Source organism: Aotus nancymaae, unplaced genomic scaffold, assembly GCF_030222135.1.
Source record: "Aotus nancymaae isolate 86718 unplaced genomic scaffold, 86718_ANA_hifiasm-v0.15.2.pri h1tg000032l_0, whole genome shotgun sequence".
NCBI classification, from domain to species: Eukaryota; Metazoa; Chordata; class Mammalia; order Primates; family Aotidae; genus Aotus; species Aotus nancymaae.
In genome coordinates, this window is record NW_026988445.1 from 29163296 (window position 1) to 29175719 (window position 12424).

Consider the following 12424-nt stretch of genomic DNA (forward strand, 5'->3'; position numbering starts at 1 on the left):
TTGGCACCAGAATTATAATGTGAGAATAGCTCATAGGATCATTTGGTCTTTTGTGCCGCTAGCCCTGTATTTCAGAACATGGGAGAACAAGAGAAGCTCTGAGTCATGTTTGCTTCGGCAGTAATTTCTTTTTATTGTCATCTCCAGGAATTGGACGGCCTCTTGAATGGACTGCGTCTCATTCCATGATCATTGGAGGAAAGAAACATTTGAGAAGAAAGGGTGATTAATATTTAAACACCACCCCCCTTCCCCTACCTCATTTGCCCTTATATTATTTTCTTCTCACTCGCTCTCTTATATTGCCTTTACTGGGCAACTACATCAGCGAATTGCCACTGAAAGGCACCTGAGCGATGAGCTGCCTTGGACTGAGGTCAGTGTGACTGTTCAGCTGGGAGCTGCCACCCCTCTTTAGAGGGCGAGCCATTGCTACCACCGATGAGCTGGGCCTGGAGCTCAAGCAGTCAATCTCAAACCCAGCTCTTACAGTAGCAGGGAAACGGCTTCGTCTTTTCCATAGACATTTGACTCTTGACCAGCCCACCTGGGGGTTTGGAGCACTGACCTCCCCTTCAGTTGAAAATCCACATATTACTTTTGACTCTCCCGAAACATAACAAACAGCCTGCTATGGACTGAAAGCCTTACTGATAACATAAACTGTCAATTAACACATACTTTATATGTTATATGTATTATCTACTATATTCTTACACTAAAGTAAACTAATGTTACTTTAATAAGAGAAAATGTTATGCTGGATGCAGTGGCTCATGTCTGTAATCCCAGCACTTTGGGAGGCGGAGGCAGGCCAATCACTTGAGACCAGGAGTTTGAGATCAGCCTGGCCAATATGGTGAGACCCCATGTCTACTAAAAATACAAAAATTAGCCAGGCATGGTGGCTTGTGCCTGTAAACCCAGCTACTTAGGAGGCTGAGGCAGGAGAATCTCTTGAACCCGGGAGGTGGAGGTTACAGTGAGCTGAGATCGTGCCACTGCACTCCAGCCTGGGCGAGAGAGCTAGACTCCATCTCAAAAAAAAAAAGAAAAAAGAAAAAATGTTATTAAGAAAATCATAAGGGGCCAGTGCAGTGGCTCACACCTCTAATCCCACCACCAGCACTTTGGGAGGCCAAGGCAGGTGGATCACTTGAGGTCAGGAGTTCGAGACCAGCCTGGCCAACATGGTGAATCCTCATCTCTACTAAAAAAACAAAAACAAAACAAAACAAAAAAAACTTAGCTGAACGTGGTGGCACATACCTGTAATCTCAGCAGGGGAACTGCTTGAATCCAGGAGACAGAGGTTGCACTGAGATGGTGCCACTGCACTCCAGTCTGGGCGACAGAGTGGGACTCTGTCTCAAAAAGAAAAAAAAAATCATAAGGAAGAGAAAATATATTTACTATTCAGTAAGAGGAGGTGGATCATCATAAAGGTTTTCGTTCTCATCTTCACATGGAGTAGGCTGAGGAGGAGGAGGAAGAAGAGGGATTGGTCTTGTTGCTAGAAGTGGATGTATGCTGTTCAAACCATGCTGTTTAAGGGTCAGTTGTGCCTTTCTTCTGCCTGCAAGGAATGGTAGACGGATGCGCAGTCTCATCTCAACTTTCACTTCATGGAACAATATTTTAGATCTATCCAGGGTTGCCAAGTTTCTGAAGTACTTAGTGAAAATGTTGTAACTAATACATTTTATTATGAAACTGAGGATTACGACATCCTTCATAACCAGCTTTTCAAGCCAAAGTGATACAAATAGTATAACACAAAAGAGTAATTTGCTTATAAATAGTTTATATGAGACAGGATTTCCGATATCATTTGTTATTACTGTGGTTTTGGTGGATGAGAGTGCAATGTATGTATCTTTTTTTTTTTAATAATCTTTTTATTTAAAAAATTTCTAACTTCTAAACTGTAAGAGTGGTGCCCTGAACTCCCGCAGGCTTTTACCCAGGTTCACCAGTCACTCGTGATTTGCCACGTTTGTTTCTGCCCACTCTTTCTCCTTCTCCCTCTCTCCCCCGCCTCTCTATATATCGCAAACACACATAGGTATTTATACATTTTATTATTGTAATTTTCATCATCACATTTTGCTAGAGTATTTGAGAGTAACTTGTAAGCATTGTAACCTTTCCCTGAAATGCTTCACTGAGGCTCTCTTTTCCTCTCCCCTCCCCTCCCATCCCTCCCCTCCCCTCCCTCCCCTCCCCTCCCCTCCCCTCCCCTCCCCTCCCCTCCCCTCTCCTCTTCTCCTCTTTTTTCTTTTTGTGGAGACAGGTGTGTCTTGCTGTATATTGCCCAGGTGGAACATAGACATGCCTGGGCTCAAGTGATCCTCCTACCCCAGCTTCCCAAGTAGCTGGGACTACAGGTGTGGGGCCTCCCTCCCTCCCTCCCTTTCCTCCGCCTCCTGCTCCTCCTTCTACCTCTCTTTCTCTCTCCTCCTCCTTTCTTTCTCTCTCTCTTTCTCTCTCTCTCTCTCTTTCTCTCTTTCTGTCTTTTTCTTTCCTGAGTCCCACTCCGTCACCCAGATGGGAGTGCAGTGGCTCTATCTCGACTCACTGCACCCTCCGCCTCCCAGGTTCAAGTGATTCGCCTCTCAAGTAGCTGGAATTACAGGTGCATGCCACCACGCCCGGCTAATTTTTGTATTTTTAGTAGAGACGGAGTTTTGCATTTGCCAGGCTGGTCTCAAACTCCTGGCCTCAAGTGATCCTCCCGGCTTGGCCTCCCAAAGTGCTGGAATTACAGGTGAGAGCCACCATGCCCGGCCTCAGTGTGGGTGTTCTAAGACAAGAACATTTTCTTTAATAAGCCACAGTGTCTGCGTGTGCTCTTAAAAATCATCTTAGAGTCAGAGCACTTTGGTTTACATGTCATTTGGCTCATTCCTCTGCTTCTTGTAGGTAAATTTCCAAACGGTACAAAACTGATGTTTTCCGTGAGTAATAAACACAGATTCTTATGTGGGCCAGCCTATGATATAAAAGCGAGACTCAGAGTACATACAGTACTCATGACATGCGTGTATGCCCCACCTAAACAAATAAGCACACCAGTCCTAGACTAAAAAAAAATCTGAAATAAGAAAAAATTAAAAAAGGCCAGGTGCGGTGGCTCACGCCTGTAGTCCCAGCACTTTGGGAGGCCAAGGCGGACGGATCACAAGGTCAGGAGATTGAGACCATCCTGATCAACATGGTGAAACCCCATCTCTACTAAAAAAAAATATGAAAATTAGCCAGGTGTGGTGGCACACACCTGTAGTCCCAGCTTCATGGGAGGCTGAGGTGGAAGAATCACTTGAACAGGGAAGTGGAGGTTGCAGTGAGCTGAGATTGCGCCACTGCATTCCAGCTTGGTGTCAGAGCGAGACTCTGTCTCAAAAAAAACAAAAAAAAACAAAAAACAAAACAAAAAATACCTGATGGCCAAATTTGTCAGTTGTCTCAACAGCTTGCGCCTTTGGGTCTATCGTCAAAGCTCCCGTGGGGTGGAGTATCTACAGCTTTCTTTGGAAGCGCCGTGTTATAGTTAAGAAATTCTCCTTTCAATCCGAACGCGTGATTGAGATTTCTGAGAGGCAGCGGCTGCAGCGGCGGATCGCATGGGTGCTAGACTGTATGTGAATCCCACTTCCACTGTTTGCTAGCGGTGTGATCTTGGGAAAATTTCTTAACCTTTCTGTGGTTCATTTTTCCTCGTCTGTAAAATAGTACCTGTTACACAAAGCTGTCATGAAGAAGAAGTAAAGAAGAATATTGAAAGCACCTTATACCAGAGGCCAGCACACAGGATGAGACACTGTAGACTGGATTCTGCTAATACTAACCTGTTGGCTAGAGGCTCTTTTATCTCACATCCATGCAGACCGTGATCCTGGTGTAAGGGGAGAGGGATGTGAGGACTCTTCCTCCTAGAGCACCTAGAAGGGATGTTCATTCTTGAGCCAGAAAGCTACTTAATCTACTTTTCTCTCACTGTGAGTGACTTTCTTTTGTTCTCATCCCAATTTTCTTTTTCTTTTTTTGAGACAGAGTTTCGCTCTTGTTAGTAGAGATGGAGTTTCACTATGTTGGCCAGGCTGGTCTCGAACTCCTGACCTCAGGTGATCCACCCCCCCATGGCCTCCCAAAGTGCTGGGATTAGAGGGTCAGCCACTGTGCCCGGGCTCATCCCATTTTCTACTTACCTTCCTCGTCGGACTTCTCCCCAGCTCTTACCTATACTTCCCTAGTGCGGAAGAGGTCACTGCTGAATACACTAACTATACCTGATCCCTGGCAAGTTATTTAATGTCTTTGAGCTTGAGTTTTCTATCTGTGAAGTAGGGACAGTAATGGTACCTACCTCATAGGTTGTTGTGAGGATTCAGTGAGTTAGTATATGGGTTGCTGTGTCAGAACGGTGCCCGGCACACAGTAAGTGCTGTGTAACTCTCAGCTATTGGTTAGGATGTGCATTCTCTTTAATAGTCATATTCCTCCACAGTGTACTCTACACTTGTGATCTAAATTTTCTTTTCATTGGCTGTCTTTTGGAGTTTTTTGTTCTCCTTTTTCTCCTCTGCAAGTGCTCTTATTAAGATCCGTGGCCATGCTGCCGGGCGCAGTGGCTCACACCTGTAATCCTAGCACTTTGGGAGTCCGAGGCGGGTGGATCATGAGGTCAAGAGATCGAGACCATCCTGTTCAACATGGTGAAACCCCGTCTCTACTAAAAATACAAAAAATTAGCTGGGCATGGTGGCGTGTGCCTGTAATCCCAGCTACTCGGGAGGCTGAGGCAGGAGAATTGCCTGAAACCAGGAGGTGGAGGTTGCGGTGAGCCGAGATTGCGCCATTGCAGTCCAGTCTGGGTAACAAGAGTGAAACTCCATCTCAAAAAAAAAAAAAAAAGATCCGTGGCCTTCTTTTTGTCCAGATCTAAGATTCTGCTTATTCTCTTAGCCTTTTGTAATATTTTATTTTTCATTTAAAAATTTTTTTGAGATGGAGTCTCGCCCTGTCGCCCAGGCTGGAGTGCAGTGGCACAATCTCAGCTCACTGCAACCTCTGCCTCCCGGTTCAAGTGATTCTCCTGCCTCAGCCTCCCGAGTAGCTGGGAGTACAGGCGTGGGCCACCACACCCGGCTAATTTTTGTATCTTTTTAGTAGAGATGAGGTTTTACCATGTTGGTCAGGCTGGTCTCGAACTCCTGACCTTGTGATCTACCTGCCTCGGCCTCCCAAAGTGCTGGGATTACAGGCATGAACCATCACACCTGGCCTCTGTAATATTTTATTTATTTATTTATTTTGAGACAGGGTTTCACTCTGTCACCTAGGCTGGAGTGCAGTGCCACGATCTTGGCTCACTGCAGCCCCAACCTCCTGGGCACAAGCAATCCTCGCCCGAGTAGCTGGGACTATAGGCATGTACCACCACACCCAAATAATTTTTTAAAATTTTTTTGTAGAGATGGAGTCTTGACATGTTTCCCAGGCCACCTTCTGTAATATTTTAAACTATAGCAACCTGGCCAGGGTCACACCTATAATCCCAGCGCTTTGGGAGGCTGAGTGGGAGGATCACTTGAGTCCAGGAGTCCAATACCAGCCTGGGCAACATAGCGAGACTCTGTCTCTATTACAAAAAAAAATTTAGCTGGGCATGGTGGTGTGTACCTGTAATCTTAGGTGCTTGGAAGGCTGAAAGCAGGAGAATTGCTGGAGCCCAGGAGTTTGACACTGCAGTGAGTGAGATTGTGCCACTACACTCCAGCCTGGGTAGCAGAGTGAGACCCCATCCCCCCAACCCACCCCCGAAAAAGAAGACAAAACTATAGAGATTATTTTGCAGCCGGAAGCATGGGGGCATGGGACGGTGAGGAGGTTATTGGAGAAAGAAATGGAGATAAGGAGAGAAAGGAGGGAGTGAGTGGGAGGCGTGGACTGATGGGCTGAGCAGTGGAGAGCTAGTGATGGTGGGGTTCTGCAGAGTGGCTAGGCACGGGGGGTGGGTGAGTGCAAAATGAAGCTGGAAGTTACAAGCAATTTAGAAGAAATATTGTGATTAGTGAAAGGAAGCCAGGAAGTAGAGTGGTTGAGGGTGGTGAAACACCTATCAGATATTTTCAAGATAAGGAAGATATCTGAATGTTTCAAGGCAAAAGAAGAAACAGCTAATAAAGAAGAGAATGAAGATGATGGTGAGGTAAGTGTGTCAAGAACAAGAGCTGAGTGTGGAAGCGAAAACCTAAGAGGGATTTGCTTCATTGAGGAGGAGCACTTTTTATTTCTCCAAGGCTGCGAGCACAAGGCAAGAGCTGTAGCACATTCCTCTGAAGTGGTGCGGTCACAGCACCCCGTGATCGTGCAGTTCATGTCTGTTGAGTGAAATGGGTGAGAAGGACGTCTTCTGAGATGAAGGGACTGAGTGCTTTGGAGCTGGGGCAAGAGGTGCTCCAGCATAGCTGTTTTGAGGGCGTTTGCTAGGAAATCGACAGGCAACTGAAGGCCTGTTAGGCAGAGTGCGGGCCACATTTGATGTTGGATAGGGTGCATTCGTAGTAGGCCATGTTTTTTGAAAATTTTGTCATTTATTGCAGCAGGGTTTTGCAGGAATAAAGAAAGTGAAAATTAGAGCTGTTCGGGGCTATGGATTAACAGCAGGCAGGATGGAAGGTGAGGGAACCCGGAGTTGAGGGTGGTGACAAGGGCCATTTGAGTGGCTGAGTGTAGAGCATTGAGCAACCGTGTGTAGATAATTAACTGCCAAGCACAGCTCCGCAAGTGAGCCTAGGCCAAACTAGTGAAGGAACCACCCAGCCAACCCGCAGAATGGCGGAAAAGAATCGGCCAGTGTTGATTCAGTCACTGTGGTGGGCAGATTGTCACAGCAGCAGTGCAGTGCCCTGCCTCACGTTGACTGAGTGTAGCAGGAAGCGTGAGACAAGCGTGAGAGGTCGGTCGGCTGCAGAAACTGGGCAGGTGGGGAGGAAGAGAGGGGGCCTCTGGGGGCACCCAGAAATACTGAGCACGTCGGGAGACGTGCAGGTTTTGGAATGTGAGCCCTAGGAGGAGGCTTGCCATCTCGAGCTCTTGTGCCTGGCGGCAGGTGGTGGTGGTGTGAGGCGACGGAGGAGCCCTGACACTGCTCAGGAGCGAGGTGACGGAGGAGCCCTGACACTGCTCAGGCGTGAGGTGCTGGAGGAGCCCTGACACTGCTCAGGTGTGAGGCGCTGGAGGTGCCCTGACACTGCTCAGGCGCGAGGTGCTGGAGGAGCCCTGACACTGCTCAGGCGCGAGGCGACGGAGGAGCCCTGACACTGCTCAGGCGCGAGGTGCTGGAGGAGCCCTGACACTGCTCAGGCGCGAGGCGCTGGAGGTGCCCTGACACTGCTCAGGCGCGAGGTGCTGGAGGAGCCCTGACACTGCTCAGGCGCGAGGTGCTGGAGGAGCCCTGACACTGCTCAGGCGCGAGGCGACGGAGGAGCCCTGACACTGCTCAGGCGTGAGGTGCTGGAGGAGCCCTGACACTGCTCAGGCGCGAGGCGCTGGAGGTGCCCTGACACTGCTCAGGCGCGAGGTGCTGGAGGAGCCCTGACACTGCTCAGGCGCGAGGTGACGGAGGAGCCCTGACACTGCTCAGGCGCGAGGTGCTGGAGGAGCCCTGACACTGCTCAGGCGCGAGGTGACGGAGGAGCCCTGACACAGCTCCAACTGTCCCGCCTTCTGTCCCGTTCACTCTCAGCAGAGGACCTTGCCTTGTGCTACACATTGGACAGAGAAGTATTCAAATGCGACTTTCTTCATCATCCCATTTCCAAAGACAAACTGGGGATACAGATATGAATTGTAGAAGACTTGAGGTGACAGATGAGTCACGTGACTTTCCCGAGTCTGATTAACTCTTGTTCCCCTACTTGTCAAGACCAATGAAAGGTTTAACATTAGTAGTTTCCGTGGCTTCTTTCGTCTCTTATATTATCCAGTAAGTCTTCGCTTAGCCTTTCAATCAGTTGTTGGAAACTGCGACTTTAAAGGAAACGATGTTTAGCAAATCTCTGAATAATGTTGTTTTGTTACAAAGTGATAAGAGAAAAAATCGGTTTTGTTCTGTGTCCCTTTGCTGCCGGTTGCAGTTCCCAAGAAGCCATCAGTGATACTCAGAGCTCTGAGACTTGCTGGGAGCCCAAGGCTTAGTGCAACCTTGGCGAGAAGCCGGAGAGGGGAAACACCGCGCTCACGAGCAGGCCAGGCCCAAGGCGGACACATCCGTGTCCACACCAGCCTCAGCCACAGGCAGCCACAGCACAGCTCCCAGGGCCCCAGAGCTCAGTGCAGAGATCAGCCTTCCACAGGCGGGAGGAGCCTCGTCCAGTGCAGCAGAGGAAAGGAGAAAACGATGGGTGAGCTGGTGGATGAGTTTGCAGGTGTACAGGCTGAGTTCTTGAGGAAGTCATGGTATTGTTCTTTAGGCCGCTGTGGCCTCATCAGCAAAAAAATCTTTGCCTTTTTTTCTTTTTTTTTTTTTTTTTTTTTGAGACGGAGTTTCGCTCTTGTTACCCAGGCTGGAGTGCAATGGCGCAATCTCGGCTCACCGCAACCTCCGCCTCCTGGGTTCAGGCAATTCTCCTGCCTCAGCCTCCTGAGTAGCTGGAATTACAGGCACGCGCCACCATGCCCAGCTAATTTTTTGTATTAGTAGAGACGGGGTTTCACCATGTTGACCAGGATGGTCTCGATCTCTTGACCTCGTGATCCACCCGCCTCGGCCTCCCAAAGTGCTGGGATTACAGGCGTGAGCCACCCCGCCCGGCCCGCCTTTTTTTCTTGTATCACCAGGCCTTTGTGATTTGGGACTAGAGAGAAAGAGGTTGCATAATGCCTGGAAGACGTCACAGCGCAGGCTTTGTTTTCTGTGGTCTGCCTAGGCAAATGAGACAATTTCCCTAGATTCACTCAGGAGAGAAGAGGATGCTGATGGGTTCTTCATTGGGAGGTGGGAAGAGGGAGAGTGAAATTTCCTATTAGGGAAGCACTGGCCAGCATCTCACAGGCCGCAGCTTGCAGGCGGTGGGACCTAGGGTGGGGTGGCTGCGGGACCTAGGGTGGGGTGGCTGCGGGAACGCTGAGCGCTAAGTGCCTGGCCCAGGCCTTCCCATCTCAGGACACCACCCTCCCAGGGAAAAATGCCCTCATCAGCCTTCTTTGCACTGGCTTATTCGCAGTAGCATCCAAATATGCTCACATCTTTCCGCTCTTCAGTATCAAAAGAGAAAAAGATCTCTTCAGCACACGTTCCCCTCCAGACATCCCTCCCCTCCCCTTCACTCTGTTTGTGTTTTTGGGTTTTAGTGTGTGTGTGTTTGTTTTCAATGTGGGGGTCTGTGTCTGTTGCCCTGGCTGGAGTGCAGAGTGCAGTGGCTGTTCACATCACGATCTCCACTCACTGCAGCCTCCGCCCCGTCCTCCCTGGGCTCAAGCCATCCTTGCGCCTCAGCCTCCTGAGGAGCTGGGACTACAGGCCCCAGCAGCATGCCCGACTTCTCCCCTTCACTTCTTAGATCCTCCTTGACACACTGCAATCTGACTTCTCCTCCGCCTTCAACAGAGACTGCCCTTGTCAAAATCATAGCTGATCTCCTTTTTCACTAACTCCAGTGATATTTCTCAGAATTTCTCTTCCTTGACCTCTCAGCAGCATTGGAAAGCCGAGGATGACTTCCCGTCTTCTTCTTCCTCAGCTTCCATGCCACGGCCCTCTCCTGGATGTTCACTTAGCTCCCTGGCTCCTCCGCGCCGTCTCTCAGGCAGGTGCCTCTCTCCTGGATCACTCCTTGAATGTGGGTACCCCTCAGGGCTCTTCCTTGTCTTTTCCAGCCACTGCGCTCTGCTTAGAGGGGCTCTTCTGCTCCCATGGCTTCATGACCAGACCTGCGTCTCCAGCCCAGATCCTTTTCCTGCACTTCACACTCTAATGAGCCTCAAGTCTGCGGCTTGATTTGACCCCACCTGTAAGCCAGTAAGTTAGCTTGTTACTGTTTCATGGATGTTGGCATAAGACGTGAGACTTCTGGGTCAGTGACAAAGGACTTCATTCCTCCTGGCACAGCAGGCAGCATGAGCATCAGCTTGTGGGTGACAGTTACTCCTGCCCTCACCTTTTCATGGCGATGGGCCCAGCTGGATGCCTGCACAGGCAATGGGTGGCATTGCAGGAAAGGCACTCTGAGCTTGGGGATATCTGCTGCTTTTACAGCAAGCAGGAAGCAAGCCTGCCCTTTGGCCTGGAGGGAGATATTACGACATCTCTTGGGGCTGCTCACTGCGACATAACCCTGAGAGAGGGCCAGGTTTTCATGGCGTAACCAGCAAGAGCGAGAATGTTGGAAATTGAACATGTAACAGATTGAACCCTTCATCTCCCTCCTCCCAGACTTTTTTACTTCCTTTTTAAAATTTATTTTTCTTTATTTTGAAATAAATATTTATTATGACACAAATTTTCCTACTTTACATTTGCTTAATGCTTTTTTCGAGACAGACTCTCACTCTGTCACCAGGCTAGAGTGCAGTGGCGCCATCTCAGCTCACTGCAACCTCCGTCTCTTGGGTTGGATAGTATTTTATTTATTTTGAAAATTTATTAATATTTCCCTTAGAGACAGGATCTCACTCTGTCACCCAGGCTGGAGTAAAATTGCAGGATCATAGTCCACTGCAGCCTCGAACTCCTTGGCTCAACTGATCCTCCCATCTCAGTCTCCTGAGTAGCTGGGACTATAGGCACATGCCACCACACTCAACTAATTTTTTAAATTTCTTGTAGTGATGGCAGTCTTGCTATGTTGCCCAGGCTAGTCTCGTGCTCCTGGCCTCAAGTGATCCTCCCACCCTCAGCCTCCCAGAGTGCTGGGATTACAGATGTGAGCCACTGTGCCTGGCCTGTTTCTCCTTCCTCTTTCTGAACGCGGTGACTGATACAGTCCTTGGTCTTGGTAACTCATTACCAGCCGATAAGTCATTCTTAGCTCTTCTGCCCTTCCCCTGTCTTGTGTTTAGTTGTTCATGAAGTCTGATGAGTCCTTCTCACTATCTCTTAGGTTTATTTGCTCTTCCTGCCGCTCACTGCCCATTCCTTGGTCAGACCACTGCACCTCTCTTACTTGTTTCAGACAATAGCATTTTATCATGCAGCCAGAATATTCATTTTATTAAGTTTTACGTTTTTTTTAATTAAAAAATGTTTTTAAAAACAGGGTCTTGCTGTGCTGCCCAGGCTGGAGTGCAGTAGCCATTTACAGGTGTTTATAGCTCACTGCAGCCTTGAACCCCTGGCCTCCAGCATTCCTTCTGCCTCAGCCTCCCTAGTAGCTGGGACTAAGTTTTTTAATTAAAATGCATGGGCCGGGGGCGATGCCTCATGCCTGTAATCCCAGCACTTCAGGAGGCCAAGGTGGGTGGATCACGAGGTAAGGAGTTCAAGACCAGCCTGGCCAGCATGGTGAAATCCTATCTCTACTAAAGATATAAAAAAATTAGCTGGGTGTGGTGGCGCCCGGCTAGTTTTTTTGTATCTTTAGTAGGGATGGAGTTTCACCCTCTGTACTGTAATCCCAGCTACTCGGCAGGCTGAGGTAGGAGAATTGCTTGAACCTGGGAGGCGGAGGTTGCAGTGAGCCGAGATCGCGCCACGGCACTCCAGCCTGGGTGATGGGGCGAGACTCTGTCTCAGAAAAAATAAAGTACATATTTATTTGTTTGTAATTCAAAGATTCAAAAGGTAGATGGTGAAAAGACTTCCTCCAGCCTTTGTCCCTGCCACCTGCTCTCTCCAAAGCATTCTCCACCCTCCAGTTAATGTTCCCAGCTCCTCGTGTATCTTAATGTTAATTCTGCACCCAAGGTAACGTTTTATACTAGGTTACACAAGTACCGTATGTGCGATAATGACACACATTTCCATGCCGTACATTTGCTTCATACTTTTTTCGAGACAGGCTCACTCTGTTGCCAGGCTGGAGTGCAGTGGCACCATCTCAGCTTACAGCAGCCTGTGCCTCCTGGGTTCAAGCGATTCTCCTGCCTCAGCCTCCCAAGTAGCTGGGAATGTCTCAGAGAGGAACAAGAAGCCGTACGTTGCTGACACAGCACAGTGAAATTCTCATTTTCTCCTTATCTGCTCTCTTCTCACAGTCTGACTCCTGGTGGAAGCTCTTCCCTAGAAATGCCCTGTCCAGAAGGAGTTTGCATAGTATATCTTTTACATTTTCTGGTAGCCACATTTTTTTTAAGTAAAAAAGAAATAGGTGTTAAAAGAAAAACTTTAGACAAATTGAATTTAACAGAATTTAATTGAGCAAAGAACGGTATGAGAATCAGTTCACCCCTCCAAAAAAAGGAAAGCGATGTACAGAAATGG

The 12424-nt window shown here is 48.6% G+C and overlaps 1 protein-coding gene across 9 annotated transcripts in view; it reads left to right on the forward strand.

Moving 5' to 3' along the window:
• EFCAB2 (EF-hand calcium binding domain 2) overlaps positions 1-12424 on the forward strand; it is a 127534-nt gene that overhangs the window by 63856 nt on the left and 51254 nt on the right. For 2 of the 9 annotated variants that reach the window (XM_064383680.1, XM_064383679.1), the window contains exon 3: positions 148-222. The exons of 6 other annotated variants lie outside the window; for them this stretch is intronic. In XM_064383680.1, the coding sequence (XP_064239750.1) occupies positions 167-222 (56 nt within the window). In that variant the 5' untranslated portion in view covers positions 148-166. Of the gene's footprint in view, positions 1-147; positions 223-5195; positions 6212-12424 lie in introns of those variants that run through there. One more of the 9 variants, XM_064383684.1, reaches the window with a different exon arrangement.